The sequence below is a fragment of the Pan paniscus genome, chromosome 4 (genome assembly GCF_029289425.2).
Source record: "Pan paniscus chromosome 4, NHGRI_mPanPan1-v2.0_pri, whole genome shotgun sequence".
NCBI lineage: Eukaryota > Metazoa > Chordata > Mammalia > Primates > Hominidae > Pan > Pan paniscus.
In genome coordinates, this window is record NC_073253.2 from 24,718,530 (window position 1) to 24,741,253 (window position 22,724).

The following is a 22,724-nucleotide window of genomic DNA, read 5'->3' on the forward strand; positions in this document are numbered from 1 at the left end:
ATCATCAAAATATAAAATATAAAGTACTTTGGCAATAATAAAGAGAAAGTGGTTACACCTTTCCCTCTAATACATCTTGTACCCCAACCATTATTTTACCAAATGTTTGCAAACAAAGAAGATAGGAAGGGCAGTGATGATAGCAATAGAAAAAAAGGAGAGTAAAAATAGCAAAGCCACATCCATACATATACGCTTCTACCAATATCCTTGATTGACATGCTAGTGTAAGATCTGCCCTCTCTTCTCCTTTTGCCCTGTGTTTTTGCCTGTCAATAGGATGGGAATATACCAGACATGAGAATGTATGGCACCCAGAACCTGAAATCATCATACAGATCCAAAAGGCAAAATGGATTTGCAGCAAATATCTGGTACATGGCTTTGCTCCCACATTATCCAGAAGTCATAAAAAAGAAGTTCAATACCATATATACTTTGGCTAGCGTAAGACATCTATTCAGGTTGTGGCTACCTTATGTAGAATCATCAGTTTCATCAGTTTTATAGTCAAAAAGCATGAAATAAGTCCTTGACTCTCCAAAGAATTAAGCTCTATAAGCTACTTGACATGTTAGACAGTCCCTACATATGAGTCCAGGAGTAGAGGTCATTGTATAAATTCCTTTTCCTCCAATCCCAACTCACTGAGGGATAAATCAGATTCTCGGCCACCATTGCTTCCTATGAAACTGCAAGGTTGGTTTTCTAGTGAGTATTCAAGTCCAATTAATATATAACAATGCATATTCTAGAGATATGGGGAGAAGTTTCTCAATAATATAACAAGTGTCACTATAAGTGGTCATATGATCACAAGTATTATTATCATCTCAATAACATTTCATGTACCATTATTAATCAGTATTAGCTCATGGTCACTAACATTTTCTCTTTCTATTACATAAGGATTTTTAGCTTTAAGTGATACAAAGGGCAACTTTTCAAATATTTTATAGTAACCTTTTTAGTAATGCAAATAGTGATTTGGAGATGCAAGGACTTGTCTCTGGAAGACAAGAAAAGCTGGTATTTTTATATGCCACCTACTAGACAGCACATTTCTACTGTTTTATGCATTCAACCAAGCTCAGCACTGTTTAACCATTTCCCTGCTCCCAAACACTGGCTTGGTCTCCTTGCTCTTACCCGAGATTTGGGAACACAGGAAAGAAAAATTTTTGCATATTTACCCAAAATATCTACTTTATACATAAAGACAATTTTCATATCTCAGTCCTACCAATTTTTCCTTTGGATGGCTTATGTACTATGGCTTTCTTCATCAAAATAATAAATAATAATAATGAGGTAATGATACCAGGTTTTGTAATGAAAGGGACTGTCCTGATAAACACCATATCATCTCTCAGTTTCTCATACTTATAAAGGTAATTAACAATGCATATCGTATGTATTCCATAACACTCCCAGTAGCACCTGATAAACACATTAACACTTTTGCAAAGTATTCCATCTAATTGGGATACATATTATCAATAGCCTCACTTAGCGCAGATGAGTTTTGCCATGAAATAAGTTTGACTCCAATAACCCTTGATAATCAGAGCTTTCTGAATAGCAGAACTGAAGTTAAGGTATTGTTGACTTCTTTTATTAATAATCAACTCATTATAGATCATCCAAAAGGACCAGATTTTACAGCGTTATATCTGTAGATAGATCTAGCAGAGCTACAGCAAAAAACAGAAAAGAGAGAGGTGACCTTAGGGGAACCTACCATGAATGAAAACTGTAATTTGGTGACTTAGTATACTTATACTTTTCACTCTAAAAGCACATCTCTTCTAGAAAAATATCAGTGGGTAATAATAAGGGGGAAAAATAGCACAAACATGCTGTCCATATAATAAACAAGAGATATTACTCAGAATTAACCAAACCTCATAGCGAAAGCATATCAATGTGAAACTATGAGTTGAATATTAATTTCTAAAACTAATTCTAAAAGTTTATGTAAAGAGGAAAATTTTCTTTTTACCAAGAAAGAGATTATCAATCAAAAATGATTGATATAGATTATATTACCACATATATTATGGTATATATTATCATGTATCTTAAGCAATTATTAACTTTCAGGCTGCTCTCTTCAAAAACTAATAATTTATTCATTTATTTAAGTAAGATTAATTCAAAGGAACTTACTTCCCTAAAGGAATCTACTTTCATCAGCATGGGTAGACAAGCAAATATTTAACATTTTTGAATCACCAGCCTTACCTCCTCCTTCCAAGTTTAACAACTCAACTTTAAAAGATTTTTCCAATTCAGGAATAGAATTATCAGTGATGTTTATGGAAATGTATTTATATCTTTCTCCTGGTTGAAATTCTAATGTGCCAGCAACATTCTGAAATATAAAAGACTGATCCATTAGATTACAATCATTCTGTATATGAATAGATTACAATCATTCTGTATACAAATTTGTAAAATCAGAATGTTTGTTATATCCCAAATTATTATAAATGCTAAGAAGACAAGTAAAATACAAAATTGAAAACACTTCAGTGTGTATGAATGTTCAATGTAAATTCTAAATAAATATTCTCCAATTAATTAGATAAAGTAGATTATTTTTTTTCTTTCTTTCTTTTCTTTTCTTTTTTTATTTTTCTTTTTTCTTTTTTTATTTTAGAGACAGAGTCTCACAATGTCACCAAGGCTGGAGTGCAGTGGTGGGATCATAGCTCACTATAGCCTTGAACTCGTAGGCTCAAGCAATCCTCCTGCCTCAGCATCCAGAGTAGCTGCACCACCACACCCAGCTAATTTGTTTTTTCTTTTTTTGTAGAGAAAGTGACTTGCGACGTTGCCCATGCTGGTCAACAACTCTTGGCCTCAAGCAATCCTCTCGCCTTGGCCTCCCAAAGTGCTAGGATTACAGGCGTGAGTCACTATGTTCCAGGTACAGTGTATATCCCTTCCAGAGAAGGATTATGTCTGTTTTACAAGGGCAAATACAACTTCAAAAGGACTGAGTGAATTACCTGGTAATCCTCAGGACTGAATGCTGTCAAGGACACTGTTCTAAATTCCGCAGTCACCCTTCCCAGAAGTCCCTGTGCACGGATGACCAATAACCTGATTTCTCCATCTTCCTCCTCCACAGTGATATGTGGAACGCTGCTTGCAGGCAGGGTCATTGTGTCCTCAGGCTGAGGAGGCAGCCCTGTGGAGAACTGCAGCAAGCCTAGTGGAGACAAAGGGTCCAGGGCACTGTCCCAAGGAACTGTGCAAGAATTTCTTATTCAATTAAAGCGATCTTACACAATTATTTTGATCACCAGGCCAAAATTCTGAGGGCCTTTATTTAGAAAATATTTTAGCAAAGATTTAACTAACATGCTTTTGATACAGAATATGTTCATAAGCTTTCAGAATAATGAAAGTTAAATTGTTAATTTTCCATGTCTTTACTCAAAGAAAGCTTTTCTTCCCACAGCAGCATCAATAGCAGGAATACTGATACAGTTTTAAAATACATATTTTCTAACTTTTACTCATACTTTTTTAGACTCTCCAGAAATCATTCTAGAACATATAGTAGAACAGGTTAAATGGCACCTTAAAGGAGTTGCAACACTTAAAAATAAACAAATCAACAAACAAACAAAACCTAACTATGAAAACTAAAGGTGAAAAGCCTCTCAAGATTTCTACCCAAACCTTTTAACAGATGTTCTTGATTCATTCCCATAGAAGAAATATTATTTTTCAATACAGAAAACATTCTCAATTTACTAGGACAGACATCTGTGATAGTTCCCCAATTGAGAAAATTGTCACTATTAAGCATAAGACAAAAAGAAATTAATATAGAGTGATAGCTTCACTTCTTGAAGCTTAATAAAATATAAATTACAAAGTATTTCAATTACTTAGGTGTTAACAAATCACCATAGGATAATTATTAAATTAAAGAAATTCGATAGCTATGAACAGAAATACTTTGTTCCATTTTAAATAATCCTGCAAAAACTTTTCAAAACATATTATTGAAGTTTGGAAACTGATCTTTATATTTTATCTCATAAACAATATCTCTCAAAACAGTAGCATACAAGTTAAAGAGTTTAGAAATTAGGAGGTCTGAAGGCATTCTACTTCCGTCATTTGCAAAAAGTGCCTTAAGAAGTTCTTAACAAAACTAAGTACACCCAGAGAAGAGAGGATTTTTCTTGCAAAAGGAGCAGGTTACCATATGGATGATCACTAGCTTTGATGGTGATATCAGTCGTTTCCTTTTCAGGATCTATGCTTGCACCACTGGTAGGAGTTGAGCCTAGCTTCCCATCTCCAGGAATTGCAGAAACCAATGTCACACGGAAATACTCATTAAGTTCAGGAATATCATCATCAAGAACATATATATTCAGAACCTAAAAATATAAATATCCAGAGGCACTAAGCAATGAGGCATTTAGAAATTACTTACCAGAAGAAAATTCAAAAGGCAACTAAACTATATCTAAATGAAGTTACCACTTAAGACTTATTTCTGCACAAATTAAAATATTAAAACATTGTATGTGTGTGTGCATATGTGTGTATATAGACATATAAAGAGAAAGAGAAGTCTGAATAGATTAATTCCTTAAAAATAATGGATGCTGCTATAGTCTGAATGTCTTGACCTCCTGTCCCCCAAATTCCTATGTTAAAATCTAATCCCCAAAGTGGTGGTATTAAAAGATGGGGTTTTCAGGAGGTGATGAGGGCTTGAGGATAGAGCCCTCATGAATGGAATTAGTGTTGAGGGAGTTTGTTTGCCCCTTCCACCGTGAGGAGGGCATATTGAGAAGGCACCATATCTTTGAAGCAGAGTAAGCCCTCACCAGACACAGAATCTACAGGCACCCTGCTCTCAGACGTCCCAGCCTCCAAAACTATGAGCAATAACTTTCTGTTGTTTATAAGTTACCCAGTGTAAGGTATGTTGTTATAGCAGTCCCAACAGACTAAGGCAGGTGCTGAGCAGTAGCATTTTCTGACAGTAGCCTATACATGCATCAGTATTACATCATATATGATATGTTGATTTATCAATATAATATCATATATTTTTTGTACCAAAGACCGTGGTATTACCAACATCAGGTAGAGACTTCCCAATTAAGAAACTGCATGTTCTATGATGAGATGTGATAGGATAAGAAGCAAGAGCAATGTATCTGTGGCTAGTGTCTGCCTAAGGAGAGCCTGACATGCTCAGGAACAGTATTTTAGAAAGTAGATTCATAATGAGCCTTAGGAGTCCAGCACAAGCTGGACTTTTTAATCCAAAAAAAGTTATAAAAGGAATAGGAATAACTGAGCCATGCTCTACAAAATTTAATTCAAAATTTAAAGTGAAAAAACAATTTCTCCTTTCTTATTAAACAAACATGTTTTGACATATGCAGTATGCCGGGGTTAGACATGGCCCCAGTCCCAATCTATCATAGGAGACAGATCCATAGGAAATCACTTAAAATCCAATGCAAAAATGTCATGATAAAGTTCTGTACAAAATAAAGTGATGAAGAAACTAACTCTATCTGGTAAAGGTTTTACAGCAGACATGTTTGAAGCAAATTCTAATGTATCAGTTACAGTTGTAAATAATAATGGGAAGCGACACTTCAAACAAAAGCTGCAAAGAAATTACAGAACGAACACTTCAGGAAAAGCTTTCCAGGAGGCTTTCAAAGGAACAAAAAAGGTAGGGTTTACCTCTGATCTCTGCCAAGGAAGGAATGTAATAGTTCCACTGGCATTAGCAAAGTCATCAACAAGGTAATTAATGCCATCAGTTTCAATCTGTGAAATGGTGTAAAAAACATGCACATAATCCAGAGCTCCTCTAGTTCTCTCAACCACACAAGAAATGGTTGATCCCTCCTCTGCAATCTGAAATTGAATGTAAATTATTAATAGGTGCATAGCAATTCAAATCAGTGACAAAATTACAATGCTTTCATGAAATCCTTTTACCATAAACTTAATTCTACAACTTTCTACCTCTCTAAAAGGGACTAACGAGGCCTCTGCATTTCCCCAGATAAACTTTGACTGCTAAGAAATATTTAGAATCATTCATTTTCTCCCATTCCTTTATAGAGATAAAGCAAAAAGAATTATAATGTCTTAACTGCACAAGTAATTCATTCATTGATACCTCCTGTGTTCCAACCACTGTGCCATATGCTATGGTTGCAAAATAGTTTTTAATGCATAGTCCTTTCTCTGGGTAAGTATAATTCTAAAGAGAAAGACAAACTTGCAATTTTATAATGGGCTCAGCACAGACAGACCAAATAGGGGTGGGGGTTAGGGGTAGAGGGTGGAACATGACATCAGAGAGAACTTTCTAGGCACAGACATAAGAAGCAATATAGTATATTTGGTGGTATCATTTTGGCGGGGTGGCATGAAGTGCCAAATGGGGAGAGCCTTGAGAGATGCCTAGTGTGGGAACAACAGTCAGATCAAAGAGGGCACCTTATACCATGCTTAATATATTTGTTGGTGTTTTTATCATATAAACCTAGAGGTATTTTTTTCAAGTGGAAAATTTTTTATCTAAACACTTTAAGATAATGCTTTAAAACTCTATGGTGGAAGCAGTTGGAATATCATTTAGAGTAAGGCCTTCCTACTGTCAAATCCTCAGTCTCTCAATTCAATTTTATTTTTATGTTAGGAAATATATAGTTTGGAGAAAAAAGAACCAAAAATGAATACAGATAAAAATACAAGTTTTAATATATAAAATGCCATTCTGTATTTTTCATATGAACCATAAGCATCTCTGATCAGGATAAGATAGAGCCATTTTGGTGCTGACATTTTGGAGAGGACAGATTTGGGATTTGTCTACAAACCGACAATAGTCGAAAGTTATCAATGAGTGTGGAGTCACCAGATGTTCCAGCAAATCCTCTGAGTTTCACTGAGCAGCAGCAACCTGGGTGTTCTCATGGTAAAGAGGATCGAGTACACCAGGGGCAACATTCTAACTCTTTTATTTGCCTGCTGGTCCATGGGCATGAGAGGCCCAAAACAACCAGGTGATAGGTCAGTGGGGCCCTCAGTTGTCTCCTAGTAGGCACATTCTTCCCCCAGCCCCACTGCCAGAACCAGAACTTCTAATCCAGTGGAGTCTAAAGTAGGAAACAAATTCAGGCAGTAGGTCACTAAAAGTAGCAGAGACAGGGGTCAGTCTCACTTTTACCTCCTGCTTCCTGAGCCTCTGCATTCTAGTTATTGGGGACACAGAAACAGATACCAGCCATTGAATGCACACACTGCATCCTGGAGGACAATACTTCAACCTTCCAAGAAGCTGTCCTTAAGCTAGCACTGTGCCTGGGTCTTCAACAAATTGTATGAGGCCAGTTACTTCAGGTGACATGGTATATGGTGAGGCCAGTGAATCAGTCCTATCACCACCTACCCATTGCTACACCTCCTTCATATTAGTCTCTTTGAGGCCGTGTGATGCAGGTCTCCATGTGGTTAAAGCTAGCATTCTTTATGCCTTCAGATGATGGTGCTTGTATTAGGATGTATTAGGAGGCTAAAGTAAATACATTAGCCAAAGTATTAATTCCAATAAGAATGAATTGCTGTTTCCTTTGGAGTGATAAAGTCTGGTTGGGATCAGTGTACCAGTAAATGGTTTATTGAGAAGTACTTAGCTTTGGTCTCTGCTGCTTGCTGTTTGGACATTCAGCAACCACCAGTTGCTACATCAGTCTTGGTAAGAGGGAGCTCATGCTGTCAAACCTATGCATAACCTCCATCCCTACCATCATGCTGTTAATGGCACTGTGGTGACAAAGGAGAGTCTGGCTGATATGCAACGGAGCCTCACTCTGATTTCACGGTTGTTGAGAACCTTTTGGGAAACACCCCCTCATACTCAGTGTTAACTCCTGGCAATCTATTCACATGACTTCTCCCCAAACATCTTTGTCTCTAGTCTTGATTCTTCCAAGCCCCTCACCGATCAACTACACCATAAGCACTGCTCAGGGTTGAAGCAGTAGCTTCATACTTCAGGCCATTTCTCCATCCACAAAAGATAAATGGCTAAGTGGACAGTTTACAGCTCTGCCCTCTGACCTTCAGAAACACCTCTGATTAGGGCACTAGAGAAGCATCAGCCCACTTACAGAAAGTAGCAACATATGAAGCCCAGGCATCTCTGAAGCAGGCTTAACTTTCCTCCTGTATCAGTCACAGGTTTTGGGTAAGAATCAAAGGGCTTAAAATATGCCTAGTTTGAAGTGTCTATGAAATAAATATCCTAGAAATGCATCAAGTTGTAACTAAAGAAATGAGTCTGGAATTTTAGAGAAAAGATGAGATTGACATCATAAATTTGGAAGTTATCAATATATAAATGATATTTAAAGCCATGTAAAATTGGTGGATAAATATATAATTATACAAATGGTATTTGAAAACCAGTTGCAACAGCAGGGGGAGTGTAGATGGAGAGGAGAAGAGGACCAAGTACATTTAATTCTGCTATAACCCTTATTTTGAAATCATGAAATTGTTCCAATGCAATTGATAATATATTGGGGAACAATTTGAATACAGCCTCAACTTGCATTTGCTTATAAGTGCTATTTCATCCACAAGAAACTTGGTGAACACAGAAAATTGTACCCACGTGAAACAAGCCACATACCTCAAACACATACCTCAAACAACTACCAGCTACTCAGTTCAACACCTGTGTTACTAGCCACACTTAACCACATCTAGTGTTATAATTTTCCTCCAATTTTAGATAATGCTCATTCTATCATTTCACAATAACACACAAGCTGCCATCCTTCTGATGCCCACTTCTACAAGTAAACTTAAAGTTTTTTAAAGATAATATGCCATATGTATTGTGGTTTATAAGTATTAAATATTTAATGTGTACAACATTTTTATCAGGTCTCTATTTTTTTTAAGTGTCAACGACCAAGTCCTTGAGCAGTGTTTTCCTAACCCCATCTTTTCCATAAGTTCTGTGTTTCTCATTATGCATCTGACATAGTGTGATGATTTTTAAGAATCCATCCATCATGTCATGGCGGAACTGACTGTCCTGAAGGTAGGGCACTCCAACCTTAAGATGTTGGACAGAAGAGGAGGATGCAGCTTGAGACCCAGGTATCAATACAACATCGATTTAATTTCCACTTAGGGATCTACATCAGGATTTTCATGCTAGCAGAATGGTACATGAGCAAATGTGTGGTGGAAAGAGTATGGCTTTAAGGCCAAGCAGTCCTGAGCTTCCTCATTCTACCACTTATCAAGCATTCATAGTCTCTTCTGAAAATGGGGATCGTAACATCTCATGAGTTAAATTAATAAACCATTAATCTTAATATGTAAATATAAAATCTTTTCCCTTTTCAGCAAGAGGCATTAATTAAATAGATCCAAAGAGACACTAAGAAATGTATGATGGTTTCTTTTACAAACTTAAATTTTTATCAAGTCAGTAAGCATTACCACATAGCATTTAGGACTAAGATGAGGATTTTGTTTGCAAAAGTCACAGGGAAAAGTTACCTAACTATATTTTTCTTTACTAAAACCTTCATCAAAACCTATAGCTTCCTGAATATTTTCAGTTTAAAAAAATCACTATTCATATCTAATAAAAGAATGTACAGTTATATGCTATATATCAACATTTTATAGAAAATTTAATGAATATTTTGTACAATAAAGTAAACTTTTTAAGTTCTAAAAGAGCGTTCGAATGTCAAGCGTCCATTAAAAAAAACTACCAGGGGGAGGAGTCAAGATGGCCGAATAGGAACAGCTCCGGTCTACAGCTCCCAGGGTGAGCAACGCAGAAGACGGGTGATTTCTGCATTTCCATCTGAGGTATCCGGTTCATCTCACTAGGGAGTGCCAGACAGTGGGCGCAGGTCAGTGGGTGCGCGCACCGTGCGCGAGCCGAAGCAGGGCGAGGCACTGCCTCACTCAGGAAGCGCAAGGGGTCAGGGAGTTCCCTTTCCGAGTCAAAGAAAGGGGTGACGGAAGGCACCTGGAAAATCGGGTCACTCCCGCCCGAATACTGCGCTTTTCCGACGGGCTTAAAAAACGGCGCACCACGAGATTATAACCCGCACCTGGCTCGGAGGGTCCTACTCCCACGGAGTCTCGCTGATTGCTAGCACAGCAGTCTGAGATCAATCTGCAAGGCGGCAGCGAGGCTGGGGGAGGGGCGCCTGCCTTTGCCCAGGCTTGATTAGGTAAACAAAGCAGACAGGAAGCTCGAACTGGGCGGAGCCCACCACAGCTCAAGGAGGCCTGCCTGCCTCTGTAGGCTCCACCTCTGGGGGCAGGGCACAGACAAACAAAAAGACAGCAGTAACCTCTGCAGACTTAAATGTCCCTGTCTGACAGCTTTGAAGAGAGCAGTGGTTCTCCCAGCACACAGCTGGAGATCTGAGAAGGGGCAGACTGCCTCCTCAAGTGGGTGCCTGACCCCTGACCCCCGAGCAGCCTAACTAGGAGACGCCCCCCAACAGGGGCACAATGAACCTCACACGGCAGGGTACTCCAACAGACCTGCAGCTGAGGGTCCTGTCTGTTAGAAGGAAAACTAACAAACAGAAAGGACATCCACACCAAAAACCCATCTGTACATCACCATCATCAAAGACCAAAAGTAGATAAAACCACAAAGATGGGGAAAAAACAGAACAGAAAAACTGGAAACTCTAAAAAGCAGAGTGCCTCTCCTCCTCCAAAGGAATGCAGTTCCTCACCAGCAACGGAACAAAGCTGGATGGAGAATGACTTTGACGAGCTGAGAGAAGAAGGCTTCAGACGATCAAATTACTCTGAGCCACGGGAGGACATTCAAACCAAAGGCAAAGAAGTTGAAAACCTCGAAAAAAATTTAGAAGAATGTATAACTAGAATAACCAATACAGAGAAGTGCTTAAAGGAGCTAATGCAGCTGAAAACCAAGGCTCAAGAACTACATGAAGAATGCAGAAGCCTCAGGAGCCGATGCGATCAACTGGAAGAAAAGCTATCAGCGATGGAAGATGAAATGAATGAAATGGAGCGAGAAGGGAAGTTTAGAGAAAAAAGAATAAAAAGAAATGAGCAAAGCCTCCAAGAAATATGGGACTATGTGAAAAGACCAAATCTACGTCTGATTGGTGTACCTGAAAGTGATGGGGAGAATGGAACCAAGTTGGAAAACACTCTGCAGGATATTATCCAGGAGAAATTCCCCAATCTAGCAAGGCAGGCCAACGTTCAGATTCAGGAAATACAGAGAACGCCACAAAGATACTCCTCGAGAAGAGCAACTCCAAGACACATAATTGTCAGATTCACCAAAGTTGAAATGAAGGAATAAATGTTAAGGGCAGCCAGAGAGAAAGGTCGGGTTACCCACCAAGGGAAGCCCATCAGACTAACAGCGGATCTCTCGGCAGAAACCCTACAAGCCAGAAGAGAGTGGGGGCCAATATTCAACATTCTTAAAGAAAAGAATTTTCAACCCAGAATTTCATATCCAGCCAAACTAAGCTTCATAAGTGAAGGAGAAATAAAATACTTTACAGAAAACCAAATGCTGAGAGATTTTGTCACCACGAGGCCTGCCCTAAAAGAGCTCCTGAAGGAAGCGCTAAACATGGAAAGGAACAACCGGTACCAGCCGCTGCAAAATCATGCCAAAATGTAAAGACCATCCAGACTAGGAAGAAACTGCATCAACTAACGAGCAAAATAACCAGCTAACATCATAATGACAGGATCAAATTCACACATAACAATATTAACTTTAAATGTAAATGGACTAAATGCTCCAATTAAAAGACACAGACTGGCAAATTGGATAAAGAGTCAAGACCCATCAGTGTGCTGTATTCAGGAAACCCATCTCACGTGCAGAGACACATATAGGCTCAAAATAAAAGGATGGAGGAAAATCTACCAAGCAAATGGAAAACAAAAGAAGGCAGGGGTTGCAATCCTAGTCTCTAATAAAACAGACTTTAAACCAACAAAGATCAAAAGAGACAAAGAAGGCCATTACATAATGGTAAAGGGATCAATTCAACAAGAAGAGCTAACTATCCTAAATATATATGCACCCAACACAGGAGCACCAAGATTCATAAAGCAAGTCCTGAGTGACCTACAAAGAGACTTAGACTCCCACACATTAATAATGGGAGACTTTAACACCCCACTGTCAACATTAGACAGATCAATGAGACAGAAAGTCAACAAGGATACCCAGGAATTAAACTCAGTTCTGCACCAAGCAGACCTAATAGACATCTACAGAATTCTCCACCCCAAATCAACAGAATATACATTTTTTTCAGCACCACACCACACCTATTCCAAAACTGACCACATACTTGGAAGTAATGCTCTCCTCAGCAAATGTAAAAGAACAGAAATTAAAACAAACTATCTCTCAGACCACAGTGCAATCAAACTACAACTCAGGGTTAAGAATCTCACTCAAAACCGCTCAACTACATGGAAACTGAACAACCTGCTCCTGAATGACTACTGGGTACATAACGAAATGAAGGCAGAAATAAAGATGTTCTTTGAAACCAACGAGAACGAAGACACAACATACCAGAATCTCTGGGACGCATTCAAAGCAGTGTGTAGAGGGAAATTTATAGCACTAAATGCCCACAAGAGAAAGCAGGAAAGATCCAAAATTGACACCCTAACATCACAATTAAAAGAACTAGAAAAGCAAGAGCAAACACATTCAAAAGCTAGCAGAAGGCAAGAAATAACTAAAATCAGAGCAGAACTGAAGGAAATAGAGACACAAAAAACCCTTCAAAAAATTAATGAATCCAGGAGCTGGTTTTTTGAAAGGATCAACAAAATTGATAGACCGCTAGCAAGACTAATAAAGAAAAAAAGAGAGAAGAATCAAATAGACGCAATAAAAAATGATAAAGGGAATATCACCACTGATCCCACAGAAATACAAACTACCATCAGAGAATACTACAAACACCTCTACGCAAATAAACTAGAAAATCTAGAAGAAATGGATAAATTCCTCAACACATACACTCTCCCAAGACTAAACCAGGAAGAAGTTGAATCTCTGAATAGACCAATAACAGGAGCTGAAATTGTGGCAATAATCAATAGCTTACCAACCAAAAAGAGTCCAGGACCAGACGGATTCACAGCCGAATTCTACCAGAGATACAAGGAGGAACTGGTACCATTCCTTCTGAAACTATTCCAATCAATAGAAAAAGAGGAAATCCTCCCTAACTCATTTTATGAGGCCAGCATCATTCTGATACCAAAGCCGGGCAGAGACACAACCAAAAAAGAGAATTTTAGACCAATATCCTTGATGAACATTGATGCAAAAATCCTCAATAAAATACTGGCAAAACGAATCCAGCAGCACATCAAAAAGCTTATCCACCATGATCAAGTGGGCTTCATTCCTGGGATGCAAGGCTGGTTCAATATACGCAAATCAATAAATGTAATCCAGCATATAAACAGAGCCAAAGACAAAAACCACATGATTATCTCAATAGATACAGAAAAGGCCTTTGAAAAAATTCAACAACCCTTCATGCTAAAAACTCTCAATAAATTAGGTATTGATGGGACGTATTTCAAAATAATAAGAGCTATCTATGACAAACCCACAGCCAATATCATACTGAATGGGCAAAAACTGGAAGCATTCCCTTTGAAAACTGGCACAAGACAGGGATGCCCTCTCTCACCACTCCTATTCAACATAGTGTTGGAAGTTCTGGCCAAGGCAATTAGGCAGGAGAAGGAAATAAAGGGTATTCAATTAGGAAAAGAGGAAGTCAAATTGTCCCTGTTTGCAGATGACATGATTGTATATCTAGAAAACCCCATTGTCTCAGCCCAAAATCTCCTTAAGCTGATAAGCAACTTCAGCAAAGTCTCAGGTTACAAAATCAATGTACAAAAATCACAAGCATTCTTATACACCAACAACAGACAAACAGAGAGCCAAATCATGACTGAACTCCCATTTACAATTGCTTCAAAGAGAATAAAATACCTAGGAATCCAACTTACAAGGGATGTGAAGGACCTCTTCAAGGAGAACTACAAACCACTGCTCAAGGAAATAAAAGAGGATACAAACAAATGGAAGAACATTCCATGCTCATGGGTAGGAAGAATCAATATCGTGAAAATGGCCATACTGCCCAAGGTAATTTACAGATTCAATGCCATCCCCATAAAGCTACCAATGACTTTCTTCACAGAATTGGAAAAAACTACTTTAAAGTTCATATGGAACCAAAAAAGAGCCCGCATTGCCAAGTCAATCCTAAGCCAAAAGAACAAAGCTGGAGGCATCACACTACCTGACTTCAAACTATACTACAAGCCTACAGTAACCAAAACAGCATGGTACTGGTACCAAAACAGAGATATAGATCAATGGAACAGAACAGAGCCCTCAGAAATAACGCCACATATCTACAACTATCTGATCTTTGACAAACCTAAGAAAAACAAGCAATGGGGAAAGGATTCCCTATTTAATAAATGGTGCTGGGAAAATTGGCTAGCCATATGTAGAAAGCTGAAACTGGATCCCTTCCTTACACCTTATACAAAAATCAATTCAAGATGGATTAAAGACTTAAATGTTAGACCTAAAACCATAAAAACCCTAGAAGAAAACCTAGGCATTACCATTCAGGACATAGGCATGGGCAAGGACTTCATGTCTAAAACACCAAAAGCAATGGCAACAAAAGACAAAATTGACAAATGGGATCTAATTAAACTAAAGAGATTCTGCACAGCAAAAGAAACTACCATCAGAGTGAACAGGCAACCTACAAAATGGGAGAAAAGTTTCGCAACCTACTCATCTGACAAAGGGCTAATATCCAGAATCTACAATGAACTCAAAGAAATTTACGAGAAAAAAACAACCCCATCAAAAAGTGGGCAAAGGACATGAACAGACACTTCTCAAAAGAAGACATTTATGCAGCCAAAAAACACATGAAAAAATGCTCATCATCACTGGCCATCAGAGAAATGCAAATCAAAACCACAATAAGATACCATCTCACACCAGTTAGAACGGCAACCATTAAAAAGTCAGGAAACAACAGGTGCTGGAGAGGATGTGGAGAAATAGGAACACTTTTACACTGTTGGTGGGACTGTAAACTAGTTCAACCATTGTGGAAGTCAGTGTGGTGATTCCTCAGGGATCTAGAACTAGAAATACCATGTGACCCAGCCATCCCATTACTGGGTATATACCCAAAGGACTATAAATCATGCTGCTATAAAGACACATGCACACGTATGTTTATTGCGGCATTATTCACAATAGCAAAGACTTGGAACCAACCCAAATGTCCAACAATGATAGACTGGATTAAGAAAATGTGGCACATATACACCATGGAATACTATGCAGCCATAAAAAATGATGAGTTCATGTCCTTTGCAGGGACATGGATGAAATTGGAAATCATCATTCTCAGTAAACTATTGCAAGAACAAAAAACCAAACACCACATATTCTCACTCATAGGTGGGAATTGAACAATGAGATCACATGGACACAGGAAGGGGAACATCACACTCTGGGGACTGTTGTGTGGTGGGGGGAGGGGGAAGGGATAGCATTGGGAGATATACCGAATGCTAGATGACAAGTTAGTGGGTGCAGCGCACCAGCATGGCACATGTATACATATGTAAGTAACCTGCACAATGTGCACATGTACCCTAAAACTTAAAGTAGAATAATAAAAGAAAAAAAAGAAAAAAAGAAAAAAAAACTACCAGGATTCTCAGTGCAAATCCACCTTTAATACTTCTGAATTTACAGAGAAATATCATAACGCCTGAGGTTTGCTTTAAAAAGTACTTTAACTGGCTGGGCACGGTGGCTTACACCTGTAATCCCAGCACTTTGGGAGGCTGAGGCAGGTGGATCATGAGGTCAGGAGATCGAGACCATCCTGGCTAACACAGTGAAACCCCGTCTCTACTAAAAATACAAAAAATTAGCCAGGCATGGTGGTGGGCGCCTGTAGTCCCAGCTACTTGGGAGGCTGAGGCAGGAGAATGGCGTGAACCCGGGAGGTGGAGCTTGCAGTGAGCCATGATCGCATCACTGCACTCCAGCCTGGGTGGGCGACAGAGCATGACTCCGTCTCAAAAAAAAAAAAAAGTAACCAAAAATGATTAAACAATATTGCCAAAAGGCTGATAATTATTGAAGCTAGTACACTGTGACTCATTCCTTTATCTTCTCTATTTTTGTGTATACTCTATATATGAAAACTTTCATTTAAAAAGGTTTTCTAATTCAGCTTAAACTTCCCCTCTCCCCTAGCCAGAGATTGTGATCCAGGAATGGGGTCCTGAGTCAGGAATAATGTCCAGTAATAAGCATTAGATATTTCTGACAAGGTCATCCAAGGGCAACACTTTCAGAAATACTAGACTCCGGTATGTAATTATTAATACAGAAATGCATAAGACATAGAAAATAAATATCTAAACCTTTTTTCTAATATTAAAATATTCATCTAACTGAGTTTAGAATTATGATACAAACAAACATTTAGGCCAGTATATGAAGGGGCCTAACATCCATAATAATCATCAAACCATCCCCAGTTTCTCACTAGACACAATAATACTCACTACCGTCTCCTAAGTCAGGAATTTGCCAAATATTCAGATCATCAGAACAGTAATAATAAACAGAAATAGTAAGACGAGTTTTTGAAACCTATTTTCTTAGAAAAAATAATGCAGTATTCTGAACCATGAATTGGCGTTCTCTATTGCAATAGAAAATTAAAGCTACAAATCCAATTAATTTTTAATTTTGTTTCATGCATGGGTGATGATTGGTGATATCGGATTATACCAATATCACTTATATCCAAAGGAATCTATTCACATAGCACATGGTAGGCACTTAAAAACAAATATAGTCCAAGTTGAAATGATATTCTTATTTTCATGAAGATCTTCCCAAATTGTCTTTAATTGATTCTTAAGCCATAGTTTATAAATATAAAATATAATGCAAGTATTAGTTATAAAAAATAAAACAATAAGATTAGCAAGTTCTGTGAATCACTATGAAAGCAACTTCATTAATTTATAATTACGTGGTGTACAATTTGGCAGGACACGTAAAAACAGTGCTAAAATATGGTACAGAGAAAATAACATAGGAAGTACACAGAACAACAAAATATGGGGAAGAAACATGAGAATGTGGTTACTAGGCTATAGATCTAACAAAATCCATCTTCTGTTCAATACAGATCCCACCTGGAATCCAAAGCACTATCTGGCATGCCTCACCAGGACCCTAAACTGCTTCACAGGTTTTATTCATTCTTTCAATTATAGTTTATTAAGCACCTGCTCTTTGCCGGGACATAGTGTACCTGGTTGGTAGAAAACAAATCACAGAATAATTACCTTCTCTTTCAATGTGCCAAATAGAAGGCTATGTCAGAGTCTACATATTTTCATTATCTGGTTAAGATGTCATTATGGTATCATTTTAACCTTAATATTACTTTATGTCATATTAATCTATGAAAAAGGTAAAAGCATAACATAACTCAGAAAGCCTATTTTAATTTTTTTAATTTTTATTTCAATTTAAAATAGACACGGGGGTCTATGTTGCCTAGGCTGTTCTCAAACTCCTAGGCTCAAGAGATCCTCCCACCTCAGCTTCCCAAAGTGCTGGAATTATAGGCGTGAGCCACCGTGCCCAGCCCAGAGTCTTTATAGGGTCTCTATTGCATTCAGAAATTTTGAGGGAATTTTTTTTAAAGTTAAATTGTCAATGTCATTGCAACAACATAATGGAGAAGAATCTATGGAAGTGGCTGTAGTCTTTATTTCTAAAAATGAATCAAGTGATCATAAAATTTGAACTCAGAAGATAATTACAAGCACAGACTAAACCAGCAGTTCTCAAATGTTTTAGTTTCAGGACCCCTGTACACATCAAAACTATTGAGAACCCCAGAGAGTTTTTTGTTGGTATCATTAAAATCTGCTGATATTTTCCATATTACAAATGAAAAATTAAAAATTTAAATATTGATTAACTCATTTTAAGACAGCAATAATAAACCCATTACATGCCAACATAAACAACATATTTTATGAGAAATAACTACAGTTCTCAAAAAAAAATTAGTGATAAGGGGGCATTGTTTTATATTTTTAAAAGTCTCCTTAATGTCTGGCTTAATACAAGACAGCTGCATTCTCCTAGCTCCTCTTGCAATCAGTTTGTCCGTTTCTTTTTCTTTTTCTTTTTTTTTTCTCTGAGACAGAGTCTCGTTGTGTCACCCACGCTGGAGTGCAGTGGCACCATCTCGGCTCACTGCAAGCTCCGCCTCCCAGGTTCACACCATTCTCCTGCCTCAGCTTCACGAGTAGCTGGGACTACAGGTGCCCACCACCACACCCGGCTAATTTTTTGTATTTTTAGTAGAGACGGGGTTTCACCATGTTAGCCAGGATGGTCTCGATCTTCTGACCTCATGATCCGCCTGCCTCAGCATCCCGAAGTGCTTCGATTACAGGCGTGAGCCACTGCGCCCGGCCTGTTTCTATCTTTTACTTTGGTTAAAGTGTATAAAGAAAATCCAGCCTTATATATACATGTGTGTAACAGAAAAAGGAAGAGGATTTTACTAGTTTTTTCAGATAATTATGAGTATTTTTCCTTGACATTATACCAAAATCCAAAATTTGACAAGTGGCAGTTTCTTAGCATTTAGTTGCAACCTGGAAACATACTCTAGTACTTTAAAATCCACTGGTCTACCTTGTACTTCGGAACAGTCTTTTACCCAGGCATGGTTTGCAACAATATGCATTGATTACTTGAAAGATACTAGTTACTGAGTTATACAGATCTTCAAAATGTTGACACATATTATACAAAATAATCACACTGGTTAATGTCACTATCACACTGGTTAATATCATTATCACACTGGTTAATAATGCACCTATATTATGGATTATCAGAAAGATGCATAAAATGTAATACGTAAAATTTCTTTGATAGCTGAATACCTATTTAAAGGTATTATCCACTATATGTAAACATCTTTCTTTTCAAGTTGTAGATTTGTATGACAGTTGTTATTGCTAGTCTAGGATATGCTATTTCTGATGTAAAAAAAAGGACCACACTATTTGAAGATCTCTTAAGACTGCCACCAAACTAAAGGGCTAAAGTGGCAAGAAAGACACTCCAGAGAGGCAGACATCCCAGTTTAATCTAGAATGAGCCTATGACCTAGATTTTTTTTCAAACTCTACTCATCCATTTTTAAAAAATCATTTCAATTTACCTATACATCCTTCTAAACCAATTAGAATCAACTTGCAAAAAGAAAGACTCTTGTTCCTTGGCATCCTTTCATGGTCACCAAGCTGTTGCTGTCACACAGAACACCTGGGAAGTAGTTTCATGAGTTCTCACATTACTGAACAGGAAACCAAGATGATTACGAATCTTTGAAAACATGGAAAGAACTGATAAGGACAGTAAGACAGCCTAATGAATTAAGCTGGCCAAGAAGGTTGACAAGAAAGGTATTTACACCCAACACGGAAGAAAGTTATAACTAACTACTCAAGTACGTTTCACATGTACAAAAAAAAAACTCAGAAAATCATGTTTTAATAAAGTTGCAAATACAATTATTCATACAAGCCTTCAATATATATTATTTCATTCAATTTAATGACATCCAAAACAGTAGCCAAAAATAAATAGGTAGAGTATACACATACGTTCTTTGAAGAGCATTAACTTTCAGGCGAATTGCTAAAGTTTCATTTGCTAACTTGTTATTACTTCTATCAGCTCATTAAGTTGATCCAAAGGGTGAAATCATAAGAGTAAGAATTTTGTAATTTATATTTGCAATCACTGGCCCTAGCATACTTCTGGACTTGGAGTAGATGCTCAACCAATCTTACCAAATGAAAGAAAGCCGAGTCCCAAACAAATCCACCTACAATGAATTTTTAAATCCAAAATTCTCCAAGCTCACTACTTACCTCTGGTATACAAGCTCCTGTGAAACCAAACAAGCCATTTGCATTGTCACTTTTTTGTATTGTTAATCTTGCAGTAGTATTTTCTTCCGAAATACGAGCTCCTCCATATACAGAAACTAGTTTAAGAATGAATAATTCTTCTCCTTCCTCGTCATTGTCATCTCTTGCAGAAATAATGAATGATTTGTTAGTTTCTCCCTGTCTGAACTCCAGATATCCAGAAATTGGGTGTAAATCACTTTTTGCGGGCATGGCATGAAGTTCATAAATTTCTTCAAGCGTCAGTTTCCGCTCATAGGACCTCACATCCTGCATCAGACCTGTAAATCTGTCATTGCCATTTATCCCTGCTCCAATTCTCAGTATCCCAGGACCTGAAATTAGAGACAAGTTTAAATGCTACAATACCTTCAAGTGTCCTGTCCTAAATTTTACGTGTGATTCAGAAAGTAAGACAATTTTACTGAAAGATATTTTTGGATAAATAAAACTTTTGCATAACTAGTATGCAATGAATTGGATATTATCTTCTATTATGATTTTAAAAAAGGAATCCATAATCATTAGGATTTATATTTTGTACTAAAAGATTTGGTAACTATCTTCAAATTAGATGATATCCTTAAAAGTAACTTCTATCAGTCTGTCAACATTTCTAGAAAAAAAAGTATCTGAACATACACATACACACACATACATACACACGTATGCATGTATGTATGTGCACGTATTTGGATAGAAATTTATTCTATGATATTTTAAAATTTACTCTTGCACATTTAAAAATGGACTTATTCATCACAATTTTTAATTATTTATTTATTTATTTATTTATGTACTTTAGAGACAAGATCTTCCTCTTTTACCCAGGCTAGAGAGCAATGGCATGTTAATAGCTCACTGTGACCTCAAACTCCTGGGTTCAAGCAATCCAACCACCTCAGACTAACAAATAGCAAGGACATCACTACAGGAGTCCACTGCCAGGCCTGGCTTTTTTTGTTGTTGTTGTTTTGTTTTTTTTGTAGAGACAGGGTCTTGCTATGTTGCCCAGGCTGGTCTCAAACTCCTGGCCACAAGCGATCCTCCCAAAGTGCTTAGATGGGAGGATCGCTTGAGGCGCAATTACAGGCATGGGCCACTGCACCTAGCCTCATCACAATTTTTAAACTTCAGTACTATATTATTATTTAAGAACTTCAAGGCTTGATATGTTAGACACTCATTGAGTTAAAGTTGTGAGAATTCATAAGAAGTATTTCTACAGGCCAAATATATCTCTCTATCCAAACAACTAATAGAAGAGATGTAAAAATAGAAATATTTCTTCTCAGAAACATTATATGTAAGTCTTGGGGACTTTTTAAAATAATAATAACATGTAGCCCAACTGTGTCACTGTATCTCAATAACAACCCTTTTCATGCTTTCACTAGTTCTCCTTTCTTTACTTGTTCGTACTCTAATAACTCAACTAAGATATTTATGTAAGATCTTTAGGCAAGATGAGATATTGGCAGAGATTCTGGAAAAAAAAGTACAAGCAATATTTCTTGTCAATAACCTCAATGGAGGCTATTTCACAAACCTCCACCCAGATGTCTTTCAGGGTAGTCACAAGTATCTGGCATGTTACTGTCATGACTGCTCCCATATCGACTACAGAGACCACCTTCCTGCCCAGCAAACCAGAAACACCTTTTCACTGGAGCTCCAGATTAAATGGGAAACCCTATGATGTTGTCTCTCCTATTGAATTATCTGGCAACTGTAATGATATAAGTTCCCCTGATTCTCACAAAACCACGTCATGGTTCTCACTGTTAGGATGCTATCTGGAGTCAAGGATATAGAAATGATCACATCTCCTTTAGTTTTGTCTCTATGATATGTTAAAAAGAATACTGACCTAGGAGTTAATGGTTTATTTTCATGTCTTGGTTCCTCTGTTACTTGCCTGTGTGATGCTAGCGAATTTATTTACTGACTCTGACCTCTATTTAATATATTGAATTATTATGAAGTACAAATTAGGTAATGTATGGAAAATGTCTTATAAATGTAAAACATAAAAATTTGAGGATTCTAAGCACTTTGCTTCTATGACTAATTCTCTGGAATAAACGTGATCATTATTTCTGTACTTGTAATGTTAACTACTTAAGTTACAATGCTAAATCATTCAAAGTAAAAGTTATAAAAATGCCAATATGTTACAGTGGTTCATGGAGGGAATATGGCAACTTTCATTCTGCATCTTAATACTATTCTATACTTTTCAAATTTCATGCAATATACATGTATCATTTTGACAATAAAGAAAAATTGTGAAATATGTATACAGTGTGTATATACGAACATGTTAACAGTATGCTTAATGTTTATAGTGGCTATCTCTGAATGACTGTAAATGATTCTTATAATGATTGTAAATGATTTTTATTGTAAATGATTTCTATTTTTGTTGTATATGTGTACTTTACAATTTTTCTATATTGAACACAGCATTTTTTTTTTAATACACCTTTTATGATACTGTGAGATGCCACTACAAACCAAAAGTAAAGATG

At 37.3% G+C, this 22,724-nt stretch overlaps 1 protein-coding gene across 3 annotated transcripts in view; it reads right to left on the reverse strand.

The window, feature by feature from the left end:
* ADGRV1 (adhesion G protein-coupled receptor V1) overlaps positions 1 to 22,724 on the reverse strand; it is a 602,883-nt gene that overhangs the window by 485,520 nt on the left and 94,639 nt on the right. For all 3 annotated transcript variants that reach the window (XM_003822773.3, XM_055112209.1, XM_055112210.1), the window contains exons 21-25: positions 20,155 to 20,528; positions 5,740 to 5,916; positions 4,226 to 4,406; positions 3,015 to 3,217; positions 2,245 to 2,374 (exon numbers count right to left, since the gene is read on the reverse strand). In XM_003822773.3, coding sequence (XP_003822821.2) covers positions 2,245 to 2,374; positions 3,015 to 3,217; positions 4,226 to 4,406; positions 5,740 to 5,916; positions 20,155 to 20,528 — 1,065 coding nt within the window. The remainder of the gene's footprint in view (positions 1 to 2,244; positions 2,375 to 3,014; positions 3,218 to 4,225; positions 4,407 to 5,739; positions 5,917 to 20,154; positions 20,529 to 22,724) is intronic.